The sequence below is a fragment of the Phascolarctos cinereus genome, unplaced genomic scaffold (genome assembly GCF_003287225.1).
Source record: "Phascolarctos cinereus isolate Bilbo 61053 unplaced genomic scaffold, phaCin_HiC Scaffold_2;HRSCAF=192, whole genome shotgun sequence".
Lineage (NCBI taxonomy): Eukaryota > Metazoa > Chordata > Mammalia > Diprotodontia > Phascolarctidae > Phascolarctos > Phascolarctos cinereus.
The window spans coordinates 121699383-121717928 of NW_027555625.1; the positions used below are offsets into that span (position 1 = coordinate 121699383).

The following is an 18546-nucleotide window of genomic DNA, read 5'->3' on the forward strand; positions in this document are numbered from 1 at the left end:
TGTAATGGAAAGAAGGCCGCTGTCAGTCAGGAGAGAGCTGGGTTTGAATCTTACCTCTGACATTTACTAGCTATGGAACCTTGGGCAAATCATTTAGCATCCCTGGGCCTCAGTTTCCTCCTCGGTAAAATGAGGGAGTTGAATTTCCCTAAATTCTATATGCTGTGAACCATATGAAACTGCATTTTTAAATAACTATAAATTTGTTGTTAATGGTAGATTTCTATAACAAATCCTTCAGCTGATCAGTATTAGTATAATATAAGCCAGCTGGGTGGCACAGTGGATAGAGTGCTGGACGTGGAGTCAGAAAAACCTGCCTCTGACACTAGCTATGTGACCTTGAGCAAGGACTTAACCTCCTCTCAATCGCAGTTTCCCCATCTGTGAAATGGGGATAATAATTGCAAGGATAAAATGAGTTAACATATTTAAAGTGCTTTGCGAACTTTAAAGTGCTTTGTAAATGCTAGCTGCTGTTTCTTCTTCTTCTTCTTCTTCTTCTTCTTCTTCTTCTTCTTCTTCTTCTTCTTCTTCTTCTTCTTCTTTTTCTCCTCCTCCTCCTTCTTCTTCTTCTTCTTTTTCTCCTTCTCCTCCTTCTTCTTCTCCTCCTCCTCCTTCTCCTCCTTCTCCTTCTCCTCCTTCTCCTTCTCCTTCTCCTCCTTCTCCTCCTTCTCCTTCTCCTCCTTCTCCTTCTCCTCCTTCTCCTTCTTCTTCTTCTCCTTCTCCTTATCCTTCTCTTTCTCCTTCTTCTCCTCCACCTCCTCCCTTCCCCTCTCTCTCCTCCTCCTTTCTTTTTCTTCTGCCACAAAAGAGAGCCAATGAAAAGATTTAAGAACAAGCTTTCTAAAAACTACACTGTCCAAAGGGAGAATAGATAGCCTTGTGTGGCAGTAACTTGCCCCTTGCTCTAGATCTTCAAGCAGAAGCGAAGGGTGACCCCTTGGCTAAGCCATCATTGTAGAGGGGACTCTTGTCCAGATTTGGGTTGTAGTAGATGACCCTGGGCCCCCTTTCAACTCTGACATTCTCTGATTCTCCCAAGACTGATCCTGTTTCTCAAAAAGACTGAGCCAAGGCTGGTTTGGAGGTGAGAAAAGAGCTTTTCAGCGACTGAATGCCTGCATTACACTTGACAACCTCATGCCTTCTCATGTGTATCTTTTCCCCCCTTTAAAGAAATGAACTTCTGGTACATCTGAAGACCTACAATTTATATTACGAGGGTCAGAATTTGCAGCTACGGCACCGTGAGGTAAGAAATCCTAAGATGGTAAGTGACACGTGGCCTTATTTACTTTGGTAGGAAGCATGGTACCCAGCAAACAATACGTTGTAGACAATAGGTTCCTAATAAATGATAATTGGAATGAATTGAACTTTTTTTTGAAAGGATCTGGTATTACTTGGCTTCAGCCAGAGATGGCAGTGCTTGGATCAAAAGGACTTAAATGGGGACAGCTAGGTGGTGCCTAGATGGAACACTGGCCCTGGAGTCAGGAGGACCTGAGTTCAAATCTGATCTCAGACCAGACACTTGACACTTACTAGCTGTGTGACCCTGGGCATGTCACTTAACCCCAATTGCCTCACAAAAAAAGAGAAATTAAATGATGGGCAATGGGATATAATGTCAATAATGCTAGATTTAAAAGTCCAAGGCCCTAGGTTCAACAACTAGCTCTGCTATTTAGTACCTATGTGACTGTGGGCAAATCCCTCTTTGAGACTCAGTTTCCTCATGTGTGAAATGTGGTGATTGGATTAGATGATGTAAAGTCCCTTCCAGCTTTATGTTTTATGACCCCCAAAAGAGATGATGAGAGTAGCTACATCAGTTTAGTTACCCTTTCATTGAATGAAGGAATGAAGACAAACGAAGCACTTTCTCTGTGTAAGGAGTTGGGGGTACAAACAGAGAAGTCAGACAATCCCCACTCTCAAGGACTGACATTCCAGTGGAGGAGACAACAGATATGGAAGGTTTCAGCTGTAAGTCAGTTGGGAAGGTCCCATGGTCCTTAGGGTTGCATAGGCACCGCAGAAGATAATGCCTCTTCTTTTGTGTCATTGCCATCAATAAAATCATATCAGTTTCTGATGTTGAACCATTTGACAGGGCCAAGGAAATTTGTGGCAAGAACTAGCTTTTCTGGGCCTTCAGTAGCAGTGGCTGTATTATCTTGGCATGTTAACAGTGAATCCAGGTGTTCTGTTTGAAGGAAACCATGGGCTTATTTTGTTATGAAACAGTTGAGAGTTCAAGTCTTGAGCTAAGAGGCTGGAGGTGAGAGGGAAGAGCATTCTAGGTATGGGGACAGTGGAGGATGGTGTGTTCTCTGTGAGGAACATGAAGGCCACTATAGCTGTATTATAGAGTATGTGGGGAGTGGGAATAAGATATAAGGAGACTGAAAAGGTAGGAAGGAGTCAGGTTATGAAGAGCTTTCAGTGCCAAACATAGGGCTTTATATTGGATCCTGGAGGTAATAAGAAGCCATTGGATTTCATTGAACAATGGGACAAATTGCCCTTTAGAAAAATCACTTTGGCAGGCAAGTGGAGTGTGGATTGGAAGTGGAAGAGGCTTAACATAGGGATACCAATTAGAAGACTATTGCAGTAATCCAGGCATGAGGTGATAAAAGCATGTATCAGAGTGGTAGCTGTATGAGCAGACAGAAGAAGGAGACGTATATGGCAGGTGCTGGGAAGGTAGAAATGACAAAATCTGGCCACAGCTTGAGGAGTTAAGCATGACACTGAGGTGCAGGTCCGGATAGCGGGGAGGATAGTGGTGCCCTTGACAGTAACAGGGATGTTTGAAAGAGGTTTTAGAGGAAGGATAATGAGTTCAGTTTCGGACATGTTGAGTTTGAGATGACTATGCGATGTTCAATTTGAAATGTCTGAAAAGCAGCTGGTGATGTATAGCTCAGGCGTGAAGTTAGGATATATATGTATATATATGTGTATGTGTATGTGTATATGTATATATGATATATATATATGGGATATATGGATCTAGGAATAATTTATATAGAGATGATTAAACCCATGGAAACTGATAAGATCACCATCAACAGTTTTTTTTTTTCTCAAGGGGTTTACATTCTACCAGGAGCATGTGTTCTTTCTTTATTTACCACTAACTAGCTGTTCCACCTTGTCCAAGTCACTCTTTCTGGGCCCTAGCTTCCTATTCTGTACAATGGGAATTAGAAGACTTAGATGACCTACTTCCCAGAGTAGTGAGGAAAGTGTTTTTGTAAACCTTAAATTGCTATAGAAATGTGAGCTAAGATGGTCCTCATAGCATGTAAATGACATATCATTTCTGTGCTGTGAAAGTGATATTCAGGTGAGGCTGAAACCTGTTCCTCTATTACAAGTCTGAAAAGACATGAAAAATACTTGGTTTCTATTCAATTTTATGTATTACGTGTGTGTTTTTTAATAGGCCGTTCTCCCATATTCAGTCCAGAGGTCCTGTCTAGGGTTCTAGAGTCTTAGAAGTATGGGAGTGAGTTCTCCCTCTTGTCATTGAGGAGCCATGATGTTCAGAAAAGCCCTTAACCTCTTCTGGTAATGGTTCTCCAGCTATGAGACATAAGCTCTCGCTTCTTCTCCCCTTACCCTTGCTCAAGACAGGCCTTACCAGGCTTCTTCCCCACTACCTCTGATCCCCAATCAAAACTTACCCCTGTAAGGGCCCCATGTACTGTGAGCTGTCAAGCCAAAAAAGCAGTCTGATTAATTCATAACAAAGTGTTAATGATTGATGGGAGCAAGGAATATTACCTTTTCCAATAATGTCTGAATCCTTTAATGTAAAAGAATGATTTTCTAATGAAAGAAATTCAGGCACCATGACAGCCTTTGAATGATAACTTTGGGTACAGGGGGGACACCTTCCCTGTGTCCCTCTGTGAAGCAACTACCCATTCTGTTGGCCAGAGGATCCTAGGCCAATCACAGACACACTATAAATACAATTTTGACCTCTATTGTTTCATAGGCTTATCTTCCATTAAAATCCTACTTCAATGCCTCATCATGGTGTGGAGGTGACCCTGGTTCGTGGAGGATGTGCCAGTTGAAAGTTGATTTTTGGCAGCTGCTGCCAAGCTGGAAAGGCTTTGAGGTCGGGCCTGGGAATAGACCGTCTGCCTGTCATTTGAGGACCAGGCAGGATAAATGCAGAAAGGTTCAGCACCAATTTAGCTGCTGTGTGATGAATCATTTGGCCACAGAAACTCTTTTTAAATCCATCTACTAAATCATTGAAGACTTGTGAGCTGTATTAGGGGAAGGAAGATTTAGCATAATGAGGTCCCAGATCTTTGAAGCATGGAGGCTTATAAGGTCTACAGCTGAAGGGACTTCAGAGATTATCTGATTTAATCCCTTCAGGGGTTGGTAAATGAGGTAGCTCAGTGGATAGAGTGTGGGACTTGGAATCGGAATGACTTGAGTTCAAATCTAGTTTTAGACTTTGCTAGCTGTGTAACCCTGGGCAAATCATTTAACCTCTGTCTGCCTCAGTTTCCTCATCTGTAAAATGGAGATTGTAAGAGTACCTACTTCCCAGGGTGGTTGTGAGGATCAAATGAGAAAATATTTGTAAAGTGCTTTGCAGACCTTAACAGCGCTCTATAAGTAGTTATTATTATTATAACAACAACAATAATAAAACAATTGACATTTATGTCAATACGTATTCTGTATACATATTCTGTATACATTTATGTATATAGAACATTTTACATAGATTTATGCACTTGGGCTTTACAATGATCCTGTGAAATCACAGGTTTGGGCAAGGCAAAAACAATCCCATAGGGTAGGTGTGGTAGTATAGGTGTTGTTATTCCCATTTTACAGATGAGGAAATTGAAATTCAGAGACATTAAGTGACTGCTTATGTCACATGGCTAGTAAATGTCAAAGGTGGGATCTGAACCCAAGTAGATACTACTGGTACTAACCACCCCATTTTACAGATGAGAAAACAGGCCTAGAGAGGGGGAAGTGATTTATCAAAGGTCATACTAGTATGAAATGGCAGGCCTTCAACTCCAAACCCACAGCTTTTTTCACTGTGTTGTTTATTGACCAATCAGGGAGAGGACATTTACAGAAATACTGTACTTGTAACACAAGCTAGGCTCTGATAGGGGCTATCACACAGATACCAATAAAGTAGACTGGGAGTTCATTTAAGGGAGAAAATACTTCTAGCTCAGGAAAGAGCAGGAAAGAGTGACCTAGAGGAGGTAGCATTTGAGCTGGGAAGGTTGGGATCCCTGTTTAATATTTAGCTGTGGTCTGTGAGGAGATTATATATGTGTGTGTATATCTATCTATCTATCTATCTATCTATCTATCTATCTATCTATCTATCTATCTATCTATCTATCTTTATGTAGGTGTGTATGTGTGTATATGTATATACACACATATATATATATACACACACACATATATGTATACACACACACACACACACACTAGTTGATTGAATGTTTAGGTCTTGTTTGTTTTTTAGAAGAGAAAGTTTACCACTTGTGTATTTTTACTTAAGAAGTTCTGCCTTCCTTAAAAGAACTAATGATAATGTTTCTGAATTTCCCAAAGCATGATTGACTTTCAGAGTGGGGACCTTAACTATCACTTTTAATCAATCAAACCTAGGGTTTTACTTAAATTAGCAAAGGACCATCATTCAAATACATAACTAGAGGCCAGATTCATGAACTGGCTAATTGTTCTTCCCTCCCATAGTCATAATAGATTCATCTACTATATACTTCTTGTTCTGCCCTGGCCCTTCTGCCCTGGCCCTGGGGCTCACAAGATACATTTGTTCTTTGTTCAGTGAGAATGGAATCTGGCTTCCATAGCAGTCGGGTGAGGCTTTAGGGCATGGACGACTTGGTCAAGAGGGCAAGGGCACAGGGTCCCCTCATCTAGGCTTTGATGAGCTCATTGCTTTTCTGGGGCAGGAAGAAGATGAGTTCATTGTGGAGGGATTATTGAACATCTTCTGGGGCCTGCGCCGGCCTATCCGTTTGCAGATGCAAGATGACAATGAACGGATTAGGCCCCCTCCCTCCTCTTCCTCTTGGCACTCTGGCTGCAACCTGGGAGCCCATGGGTCAGTATGTAGCAGCCCCTTCTCAGGGGGATAGCCTTATATGTGTATTCCTCTGCATGTGTGTGTGTGTGTGTGTGTGTGTGTGTGTGTGTGTGTGCGTGCGTGCGTGTGTGTGCGTGCTCATGAGCACCAAAAGTTTGGGTAGGGGAAGAAAGGGTCTTGAATGGTTCTTCTTAACCCCAAACTCATGCATTCTTCTCTCTTCCCCCTGTCTGTTCCTGGCATAGGGTAATGGATAGAAAGTTGGACTTGGGTCATGAAATCCAATGATTCTCCCTAACCAGGACCTCATCCCTTCTCTCTTTTCACCAATCTGTTCCCAGCATGAGGTAGTGGATAAAAGCTGGACTTGGAGTCAGGAAGTCCTAGATTCAAATGTCACCTAATATATTTATCCATTGGGTGACCTTGGATAAGATATAACCTCTGTGGGCCTCGGTTTCCTTTTATGTAAAATAAAGAGGTTAGGTTGGTGACTTCTACAATCCCTTTCAAATATAAATGCTTTGTCTTTTGGGCTTTGTTGGGAGGAAGTGAGAAAGGAGAGATCATGGGAGCTGGAGCACATCACAAGCACTGACCTTGGTATGGCCCAGTCCATTTTATGGCCGGTCTACATGGCTCACTGTGGGAGGGCCTCAGTCTGGATGAGAAGGCTCTGGCAGTGGCCCAGCCTAGGCCTGTGTCAGCTGCACCCTGCCTCCTTCTCTCCTTCACGTTACTTCTCCACAGAGCAGCATCCTCTAGCCCCTTAGCTCCCACAGTGTCTGTTCTTCGTCCTCTACCTCTCATGAGATGGAAATGAGGTCAGGAAATTTCCCTTGTGGGAGATCTCCTTCAGAAGACTTTTATGGACTGCTCAGGAATTCATAGTTTCAGCTTTAATTTTCCCTTTTAAAAATTTCATCCCCTACACTATGTGAAATATGTGCTTTTTGATCACGCTTCAGATATTCCCAAATGATATTTTTTTCCCCTGCCTGACCTATTTTTTTAGCTTCCTTGATGATTTTGAGCGCATTGCTCTGTGTTTTCTCCCATTTCCCTCTCCCCGTGGCTTTGGGGAAAGAGGACGTAGTGTGACCCTACCTTACCAAGGTCATAGGTCACCAAGAGGCTGTCTGGTACCCAGCTTTCTTTTCTTCCAGCCCACGGATGGGCTTTGTCTCAGAGAAGACTGAGAAACGTAAGAGGCATGATTATACCCACCAGGTGTTTGTCCGTACTCTGTTTTTCCACAAGGCCTGATTTTTGCCAGGTGGGTTTTTTTTTTTAAGATTCCAAAAAGCAGCCCCTGAGTTATTAGTCCCGCAGAGATGAAACCTTTCCAGGATGTCATCCTGGTGAACAAAGGAGCTCTGTTAGCGTTTTCCCAAATAAACAGCACAACCCAAACGGCCTCAGAGCCTGGACCACAGGCAACAAATTGGTTTTGTTCTCAGGCTGGGGGTTTGATGAAATGGGCAATTGTATTGCTGCAGATGTTGAGTGCCAGAATCCCTTGTCTTTTCTGTAGGTGGCCTTCATCCTCAGGTGTTGGGAGTTGGGCCAGCCCAGTAGGAAGCGTCCCTCCACTCCCTGCCATGTGCTAGTGCCATTCTGAGAGCCGGTGCGAGAGAGGGTGCTTTGTCACCGCTGAAAGGGCCAAGGAAACCCAATGTCAGCTGCCTGGCTGTGGGCTGAACTGGCCCCTCTGTTCCATTCGGCAAGCATTTATTAAGCCCCTACTGCGTGCCAGGCCCCCGGGGAAGTGAAGACAAAAGCGAAATAACTCCATCGAGGAGCTCACATTCTGTTTTCTGTCTCGTAGGTCCATGATGAAGCCCGTTGCCATCCCAGATATTCAGATTACAGACACGGATGCAGCCCCTGGAAGTGACAGGAGGCTTAGCCCAACAGGTGAAACTTTGATTGGGGAAAGTGGGAGGGAGGGTCATCGGGGCAGGCCCATTAAGAGATATGATACTAGCTGTCAATGCCAGTGTGTTTCCCTGATTTTTTTTTTCTCAGAGTTTGGCTCAGCTTAGCTTGAGAAGTGAGTAGTTTCAGGCTTGGGGAAAATTGGAGGGGCCAACCTATATAATCCTGCCCATAAAGGGGCAGGATTATGTGGGGAGCCAGAGTGTCTAGGAGGGCTCTATCACTAATTCGCTCTCTCCACCTCTTCCCATGCTTTTTCTCTTTTGTAGCTCCAAGACATGAAGCAGCGATCTTTTTTTTTTTTTAATGGAGAAAGAATAGGCTCACTTTATTCAGGAGGTCAGCTTGAATCCTTGAGTGATGTTACTATCATATACAATCATAGCTCACATTTATGTAGTGCATACTATGTGCCAGGCATCGTGCTAAGTGCTTTACAATTATTATCTCTCACTTCATCCTCACCATGACCCTGTTATTATCCCCAGTATATAGATGAGGAAACTGAGGCAGACAAAGGTTAAGTGGCTTTCTGGAGGTCACATAGCTCTTAAGTGTCTGAGGTCAGATTCAAACTCAGTTCTTCCTGATTCCAGGCTCCTTGCTCTATCATTGCGGAAAACTGAGTCTCATAGAGGTTTAGTAACTTCTCTGTAGTTACACAGCTAATAAGTAGCATAACAGGGATTCAGATTCAGACCTCTTCTGTCTGGGGGTGGGGGATAAGAAGTGGTTATAAGAGACGGCCTCACTTTATTTCCAGGGAGGGTGCAGCAAGAGCTATGTGCCAGGTCCTGAGGACAATGCTCTATGTCAGATAATGGAACAATGGAAAGAGCCCTGGATTCTTTGTCTAAGGACCTGGGTTTGAATCCTGTCTCTGCCACCTATTACCCTGATCTCCTACAGTCCACTTTACTTGTCTTAGCTTCAGTTTTCTCATCTGTAAAATGAGAGGGTGTGGACTTAGATTTTCTCATGTAGCTCTAAATCTATGCTCCTAAGATGAGCCTGTAGACCATGGCCTTTGGACTGTATATGAGCAGAGAGGTCCTAGAAAGCCTTCTGCTGAGCCACATACCATTGTTCATAGCAAACACATCCTCTGCCTTTGGTCCAGGCTCCAAAAGGTTTATACCACGTATAGGGAGCATTCCCTGGTGAGTACAGATCAGATCAGTTTAGAGAAATTCACTAGGCCAGAAGAGGGCCTGGATTTCTAGTTCCCCAGATGCTATGACCATGTGGGATGCCGATTAGCCCTAGAGAACTCTAGGAAGTGAATGAGTGGGGCTTCCCTCCACTCCCCTCTGTTCTCTTCTCCCTCCTCACCTTGTCTTCCCTGTCCCCAAACCTCTCCCTCCATGCCAGACTACCACCAGATATATCCTTGTTCCTGAGTTTCTCAAGTTTGTAGTTGAAGAAGTTGATGAGTCAGTTTGGCTCCACTGAAGTGGCAGGGGCTTCGGATCACATTTAATATGTTCTTTATCTTGGCGTTGCTTTGACAATAAATAAAAAGTGGTTTCTAGAGAAAAGCCTTACTTAAGCCAAAGGAATGATTCATTGCTTGTCTGCTTAATGACAGTCAGTTACTCATAGCTGGAGTCCCTCTAGGGTAAAGTTAAAATGGTAGTGGAGAGTTGTTAAGAGTCTGAGTTAGGGAGTCAGGCCTTGGCACCTGCCTCCTTCAGGTGTCATTGAGGAAGATTGCCCTTTACATCATGCCCTGTGGACAACTTTGCCTCTTTGTAGGACTGCTCCCACGTGGGACTTTCCTCTGGGCCCTAAAGCAAGCTGGCCCAGGGGTTCCAAATCCCAGCTGAGCCCCAGTGCAGTCCCTCTCACTCTCCTTTTCTGGGGATCTCCCTGACTATTTCATGGGAGCAGAGGCTGGGAGATGTAACTTCAGAATATTCTTCTACCTGCTTATTCTCCTAGATAAGTAAGAAATTTATAACTTAGGAAAATGTTATTTCTAGGGCCATTGGGAGCTGTAAACTCAGAAAAGTGGCAAGAATTTTTCTTGAGGCAACTAGGTAGCACAGTAGATAGAGTGCTGGGCTTGGAGTCAAGGAGATCTGAGTTCAAATCCAGCCTCAGACGCTTCCTAGCTATGTGACCTTGGGCAAGTCACTTAACTTTTGCCTGCCTCAGTTTCCTCATCTGTAAAAATGGAGATAATAATAATAATAACACACCTACATCACAAGTATTAGGCTCAAATGAGATAATGCAAACTTTAACTCTCTAAATACTAGCTATTATTAATAGCTAGGAGAAGAGGAACAAGAACTGATCCCGGTTGATTGGGGAAAAGGAGGATATGAAAGGTTGGGTCCAGGTTAGAGCTAGGTCAGACCCATGAACTCTAAGGAAGTTACAGGGTTTAGAGCTGGAAGAATCCTAGTGGTCCTGACTTCCTTGTGGTCACAGAGATCATAAGTGTTGGAGACAGGATTTGAACCCAGGTCTTCTTATTCTAGTGGGCTTTCAAGTACATGATACTATCTCTAGTATTGAAGGAAATCCAGCTAAATTGAAGGATCTCTTTTTATCATATTGGCTGTAAGGCTTTTCACTTTAAAGGAGAGACTTTTGCCATCTTTGGGCCTTAGTTGTATGTTTTGGTTTAGACCAGCGATTTCGTCTGTCAAGGACTTGCGTACTCAAAGAGGAAACTACCTCTTGTAAGGCAGATTGACAATTGTTCTTAAATTTATAGTCTTGGTTGGTTGGGGGCGTGGCAAGATTAAGTGATTTACCCAGGGTCACATAGCCAATGTATGTCAAGAGGCAAGACTTGAACCCAGTCCTTCCTGGCTTTGGGGTCAACTTTCTATCTCCTGTGCCATGCTACCTCTTAAGATAACTTTAAAGGATAGAAAGATTAAAGTAAAGAGGACTTTGTGGATGGAGAGGTCATTTTCACCTGGGGTGGTCATGAGGGCTTCATGGAGGAGGCAGGCACTGAACTGTGCCTTGAAAGAAAGGTGCTTCAGCAGATGGTGATGGGATGGAGTGAATAAGTAAGGATAAAGGACATAAAAGGCATGTTCCAAGTGGGATGGAGAGTTGTCTAATTTGGCTGTGGAAGGAAATAATATGAAATGAGCCTGGAAAAATAGCTTAGAGCAGATTATGGAAGCCAGAATCATTTTAAGCTCCTGCACTGCAGGGGACACTCATGTTTCAAGGTCAGGAGGGAGAGGTCCCAGCCCAGGGGACAGGAGAAATGGACAGAGGTAGGAGGAGAGTCATGGAAGCTAGGAAATAATAATCATAGTTAGCATGGTGTTTTACTTGGATCCTTACAACAACCCTGAGAGGTAGTTGCTATTATTATCCCCATTTTACAGAAGAAGAAACTGAGGCAAACAGAAGTCAAGAGGTAGCCAGATTTGAAGTCAGGTTTTTCTGGCTCCAAGTTCAGTACTCCATCCATTGTGCCATCAACTAGCTGCCTACAGAGAGGCTGTGGAGAAGGCAGGAGTCATCCATTTCCTAATTTCTTGAGATTTTTTTGATAGAAAGAGAGGTCTAGGAGTTGTCAGTGTAGTTTTTATTAGGATGTATGTTTGTAGGCATGACATTTTGAAAATGTGGCCAGTGGTGAAGATGATGGTCAGATCCTTAAGTGGGGCTCATAATATATCACTTTTCTCCCAGGTACCAGAGACCTGAAGGCCCTACAAGAAGACACACCTCAGCTGATGAGGACACACAGTGACGTTGGGGTTCGGCGCCGTGGCAACGTGCGCACCCCTAGTGACCAGCGGCGCATCAAGCGGCACCGTTTCTCCATCAATGGCCACTTCTACAACCATAAGGTAGAGTGGGAGGGTGGGCAGGGAGAAAGAAGCAATGTCTTCTCTTAAGACAAGAGATAGCTGTAGTCAGGGCTATGGATGGAAGGTCCACTTCAAAAGAAGAAGGGCGTGGGGTCCATGGATAGCACAGCGCAGGGAGGTAACGTGTTGACTTTCTGAATTTTAGACTGGTGGGTTGGCTAGGAGCAGATGTAGCTACTGCTCAGATGCTTTCTACAAGCACTTAGGAATGAAACTGGCCCAAGTATACCATTTTGGCAGCCATGCTTGTAGAAGTCCCCAATCTACCAATGGTTGGGCATATTTAGTAAGGTGTCCTCAAAAACCACCAATGCCTTATAAAACACAGCCTTTACATACATTATCCTCTTGTGCAAATCTCCCTACAAGATAGGCAGTTTATGGAGGGGCACATATGGGACTGGTTTTCATGGAATAAAGTCAAAAAGGCAAGGGAGGACAAATGAGTCAGAATAAGAGAGAGTCAGCCCCTGACAGCCTGCCCCTTCTGTTTTCTCTGTCGGAATAAATACTGCCCAAGAAGCCCAACTATATGATACAGAGCCACAGAATGATATGTTTTATAGCTAAAAGAGAAGGGCACTCTCTGTTTATTCTTCCTTTGGGTGGTCATCAAATACCTAATCACCACTGGAAAGGGGTATTAAAGTTAAGGCCTCTTGGGCTCTGTAGAGCTCCTATAAAAAGCCAGCCACATAGGGAATCTGGATTCCTAGAATGAATGAAGCCTCTGTAGCTACTGTGTTAACTAGCCTGTAGATTCCTCCCCCATGGTGATACAACAGGGAGAAGCAGCAATCTGCACAACCATTTGTCTGTCTCACAGACATTTAAATTTCGAAGTTGTTTTGTCTTTAACCCTGCTGATGTCTCTTGGGCTTGGCCTGGTTCCCCTGGTCCTGTGGGAGACCTGAGGAGCTGCCCAGAAAGCCCTGGTCACTAGAGGATTGTCCCCAGGCTTCTAGACCTTCTGGTCGTATTCCAGCTGTGGATGCACAGCTGGAATATGACCTTTCTTCTTTCCCCTCTTCTCCTCCTTCCCCCATCACTGGACTCATTAATGAGAACTGCAGTAGTGTGCTCTTCTGTTGGCAGACCTCTGTGTTCACCCCAGCCTACGGCTCCATCACCAATGTCAGGATTAACAGCACCATGACAACGCCTCAGGTCCTCAAGCTCCTACTCAATAAATTTAAGGTGAGTGGTCTTCAAGAGCTGTTCTGACCAACAGCCTCTGGGCAGTGGTCGATGGTCGATGGTAGGTGTGCAGAAGGAGGCTCATGGCAGGATTTTTTACTAAGTATCATGGCAGTGGTTGGCCTTGCCAAAAGATCCTCATGGGTAGAGTCATAGGGCTCCTCCTCCAAAGGCAGGGAGAGTAGGATCCATAGATACGAGAAATTAGAGAGTCAAGACATTGAGATTCTACATTCTAATCTAGAGAGGAAGGAAAAAGCATTTGTTAAGCCTCATACTACGTGCTAAACACTGTGCTAAGTGCTTTACAGTTATTATCTCATTTGATCACAACCCTGCGAGGGAGGTGCTGTTATGAGTCATACTTCGAAATTGAGGAAACTGAGGCAAACAGACAATTTTTTTGTGTCAGGGTCACAAAACTAATAAGTGTCTGAGGCCAGATTGAACTCAAGTCTTCCTGACTCCACACTCAGCACTCTATCCATTATGCCAATGCAGTGGGAACATAGGTGGTGCAGTGGGTAGAGTGCCAGGCCTAGAGTAAAGGACACTCATCTTCATATGTTCGAATCTGGCCTCAGACATTTACTAGCTTTGTGACCCTGGGCAAGTCATTTAACCCTGTTTACCTCAATTTCCTCATCGGCAGAATGGGCTGGAAAAGGAAATGGCAAACCACTTATAGTCTAACGAAAGAGACAAGTACATACATAAGTGTAGTAGTGTCTTCTCTGGACTCACTCCCCACTCACACTGTCAGGTTGGGTCTTTAGAAGGTAGCTATAACTCTCCTTGGGATTTCAGGAGTAACCCTGAGGGGTTATAGGAAGGAAGAAAAGGAAGAAATCAGGAACAGGATGGAGAAGAGACTAAAGCTTCTAACACTATAGTTCCTGAACCCCCCCACCAGGGTGCTTCTCATTATCAGTCAGCCAGTTGAACTCATTGACTTTTAGAAAAGGAATTTATGAGAAAGCGTATCAAGAACAGTTGTTGCAAAACAACTCCTCAAGATCAGGGGTGCACTCTCTTATACATATAAGACCTTTAGAGAGAGGGAGCACATATATAGGGAACATGTGTTTGCCAAGGGCGGCCTTGCAAGTCTGGTACTGGGAGAAAAGGGAAGAGGAAGGGAATAAGCACTTATTAAATACCTGCAGTGTACATTTACTGTGCTAAGGGAGTTTCACAAATATTATCTCATTTGATCTTCATAACAACCTTGGGAGGTAGGTGATGCTATTATTATCCCCTTTTTACAGTTGAGGAAACTGAGGCAAATTGAGGTTAAGTGACTTTCCCACAGTCACACAGTTAGTAATTGTCTGAGGCCAGATTTGAACTTGAGTCTTCCTGACTCCAGGCCTAGTGCTGTATCCACTGTGCCACAAGTTGCTCCCTGAAAAGATAATGAATTCATTTTAAGTCAAATTGAATTTGAAAGGCATACGGGACATCCATTTTGAAATGTTCAGTAGGCAATTGGTGATGCAGGTGTGAATCTCAGGGGAAAGATTGGGTGTCTATGTGTTTGTGTGTTTGTGTGTGTACATAATATATGTATGTATACATATATACACACACACACACACATCTATACACATATATATCTATATTTGTGTCTTTATCTGTGAATCATCTGTATAAAGATAACAGTTAAACCCATGGGAGCTGATGAGGTTAGAGGGAGCTAGAGAGAGGGAGGGAGATGTAGGGAGGGAGGGAGGGAGGGAGAGAAAGAGAGAGAGAGAGAGAGAGAGAGAGAGAGAGAGAGAGAGAGAGAGAGAGAGCGAGAGAGAGAGGGAGAGAGAGAGAGAGGAAAAAGAGGAGGAGGAAGAGAATAGAGAAGAGAAAAAGACCTGGATGGAACCTTGGGAAAGATGCACATTTAGCTAGTGTCATATGTATAATGAGCCAGCAGAGGAGAGAGAGGAGCAACTGGCCATGTAGAAGGAGAAACCTACAAATTCAGAGAAGAAATGGTTATCAGAAGGAGAGGGTGGACAATAGTGTCAAATTCAGTAGATAGGTTAAGAAGGAGGAGAACTGAGAAAAGACCATCGGATTGGACGATTACAAGATCATTGATAACTAAGTTTCTGTTGAGTGATGAGACTGGAAGCCAGATTACAGAGTTGAGGAGTGAGAGGAGAGGAAGCGTAAGCATTGAGCCTTTTCAAGGAGTATATCTAAGGACGGGAGGAGAGATGTAGTACAATAGCTTGAGGGGATGGTAGAATCTAGTAAAGGTTTTTTAAAGATGAGTATATTTGAGGGCAGCAGGGAAAGGACTAGTTGATAGGGAGAAGTTGATGATTGAGGTTGTATTGTGTTGGAGAAGATAGAAGGGGCTGAGGTGAAGTACACATGTAGAGGGGTTGGCCTTGGTAAGGAGATGGGATAACTCTTTGTCTGAGACTAGGGGAACAGAGAGAGTGAGAAATGACGTCAAGGGTTTTTGATATGAAGAAAATGGGAAAAGAGGGAATTGAAATCAAATGGCTTCATTAAAAAATCTAACAGTTTATGATAGGGTCTTAATAAATACGTGTTGATGATTAACAACCCTTCTTGAAATTATTTCCTTTGTTTCCAGATTGAAAATTCTGCAGAGGAATTTGCTTTGTACATCGTTCATACCAGTGGAGGTAAGCTTGAAAATGTCTGTTAAGTCAACTTTTTAAAAATACCATTTCTTCCTTTGCTAGTTATTACTTATAGATCGACTTTGCATGTAAGATTACATTCAAACCCTTAGTTAGGGCTTGTCCTTTTGAGCTCCTTGTGGTGGCAGGCCTTTGTTCTGTATGTGTAGATCTGGCCATGTCACTCCTTAGCTCACAGAATTTAAGCCAGACAAGCAGCCCTAGTGAGAGGCAGCTAGGGATGCCACCCAAGGCCCAGGCTCCTGGACATAGAATGGCCCAGGATTCTAGAATAGAGGGCCAGTGAGAGAACAGGGAACATGGGAAGGCAAGCTCTCTGCATGACCTCTGCCTTGCATCCCCTACATGTCTGTTACCCAAAGACTATCTCCTTGTCCAAAAGAGGAGGAAAGTGTAGGAAAACAAACAAGCAAACAGTGGCTTGGTTAGCCTGGTCAGAAAACTAGGCTGTCCTGTTAACTTCTAGGTAAAGTTCCCACTCCATCCTCTAGAATCCAAGGCCCTCCACATTGTGGTCCTACCTTATCTTCCAGCCTTTCCTGATGTTTTTTCCCCTCCGTGCAATCTATGATGCAGCCCAACTGGGTCATTTTCTACCTTCCCAAATAGGAGTTGTGTTTTCCTATTTCTATACTTTTGCTCAGGCTGTATTCTCTGAATAGAATGTCATTGTTTTCTTTTTCATTCCATGTTAAATTCCTCCACCTCATGTTCTAGCTATGTTTCCCACCCCTGCTAGCTCCTCAGGATCACAAGGTCACAGGATCTCAGAGTCAGAAGTAACATCAGAGGACATGTAGTCCAGCCCATATGTACCTAGCATTTATAAAGCACTTTACATAAGTTATCTTATTTGATTCTCAACAACAGCTCAGGAAATCAGGTGCTGTTATTATGTCCATTTTACAGATGAGGAAACTAAGGCTCAGGAAGTGACTTGCCAGAGTCACAGAGATTGTATCAGAGGCAGAGTTTGAACTCAGGTCTTTCTGACCTGACCAGTCACGAGTCCACCTAGCTACTATGCATCATATCCCCCAAGTGGTCATCTAGCTGTGTTTGTCCTTCCCCTACTAAGACTATTTTCTTTTGTAGGAGAAACAAAAGAAACATTAAAGTTGAATATCATTACCATCTCTGTCATAAGTTATCATTTTCTCATCCACTCTGAGTGAGATGATAGCTTTAAGAAACAACCAACCCTTTCGTTGTCGTTAGCTTTCTCAGCTTTTCTCCTCTTTCTGAGCTTTACTATGCTTGATGCTCTTCTCCCAAGACTTTGCCATGTAGATACTTTTTTTTGTATTCACCTTCCACTACCTATCCTTCTTTCTGACTTCTGTGTGTGGCTTTTAAAAATCTAGGTTTTTTGTTCCGTTCCTTCTGCATCCACATTGGTCTTTTTTAATAGCTCCGTGAAGCCTTCCCGGGTCGCAAATGATCTTTCCCTTCTCAGACCTCCCATAGCGCTTTGTTTTGTACCACTCTAATGCACTGAACGTGCTGGTTTCCCAAATATTTTGAGCCCTGGTAGCATCACTGGAGCATGACCCTCCAGCGTTGTGTATTCTAGCTACCTATGTATGAATTTTTATCTTCTGTTAGAGTGTAAACTTCTCAAAGGCTTCTTTTCTCCCCCATCATTTAACACAATGCCCTGCACACACTAGGTGCTTAATAAATGTTTATTGAAATGGATTGAGTTTGATTTTGGAAAGTAGCCCAAACTTACTAGGAAGGGAGTCTGGTGATCAAGCTGGGGAAGAGTATTTGGGGTCAGAAATAGAACTATGATTAAAAAGGATTGGGGCTGATTTTTGTTGTGTGCCTCATCGATAATCTTTGAGAACAGCGGCTGAAGAAGAATTGGCTCCAGGAACATTTTGAGCCCTGGTAGCCTCAATGGAGTGTGGTCCTCTATGGTGCCTGTTTTGGAAGACAGAACTCCTTTGACTATTTAAATAGTGTAGTGAGGTCCAGGGGAGGAAACTCTGGTTTTAGTATCAGGACACACGAGTTCGAATCTCACCTCTATACTTGGCTTTTTGGCTTCTGTCTTCTCATCTTTACAATCTGTACAATGGATGGTGATGATCTTACATTCCTGAGAACCTTTGATCATACATGATTGTTCAAAAAGTCAAGTCAGTAAGCATTTATTAAGTGCTTACTGTGTTCCAGGCATTGTGCCAAGTACCAGGGATACAAACAGAGGCAGAAACAGCTCTTTGCCTTCAAGGAGCTCATAATCTAATGGGGAAGACAACATTATGGACATACAGAATACATACCGAGGAGATGGAAGGAATCTCAGACATTAAAAGTTTCATTACTTCGTAGTCAGACACTTAAATTAGTTAATAATGATGACAATGATAACAGATAACATTTACATATCACTTTAAAATTTACAAGCATTCTACACATATGATTTCATTTGATCCTCTTGGCAACACCATGAAGAGCTATTATTGTCCCCATTTTTGTTGTAGGTGGTGCATTTCTCTTCCTGACCCTACTTGGGGTTTTCTTGGCAAAGATACTGGAGTGGTTTGCCATTTCCTCTTCCAGCTCATTTTACAGATGAGGAAACTGAGGCAAACTGGGTTAAGTGACTTGCCCAGGGTCTAGCTCAGATTGTCCTAAGGAGGCATGAATGCCACAGAGTCAGTGTTAGCTGTGGGAGTGCGAGAAGGTGGGACTGAACTGAGGAGCTTTGTGCTCAGAGGAATGACTGGCCCTATGATTA

At 43.5% G+C, this 18546-nt stretch overlaps 1 protein-coding gene across 11 annotated transcripts in view; it reads left to right on the plus strand.

The window, feature by feature from the left end:
- The window catches only part of RASSF2 (Ras association domain family member 2), a 76254-nt gene that overhangs the window by 45285 nt on the left and 12423 nt on the right, over positions 1-18546 (plus strand). For 10 of the 11 annotated variants that reach the window (XM_020985346.2, XM_020985348.2, XM_078149558.1 and 7 more), the window contains 7 exons: positions 1180-1255; positions 4019-4144; positions 6006-6157; positions 7968-8056; positions 11747-11907; positions 13024-13125; positions 15728-15779. In XM_020985346.2, coding sequence (XP_020841005.1) covers positions 1180-1255; positions 4019-4144; positions 6006-6157; positions 7968-8056; positions 11747-11907; positions 13024-13125; positions 15728-15779 — 758 coding nt within the window. The remainder of the gene's footprint in view (positions 1-1179; positions 1256-4018; positions 4145-6005; positions 6158-7967; positions 8057-11746; positions 11908-13023; positions 13126-15727; positions 15780-18546) is intronic. The other variant, XM_020985350.2, reaches the window with a different exon arrangement.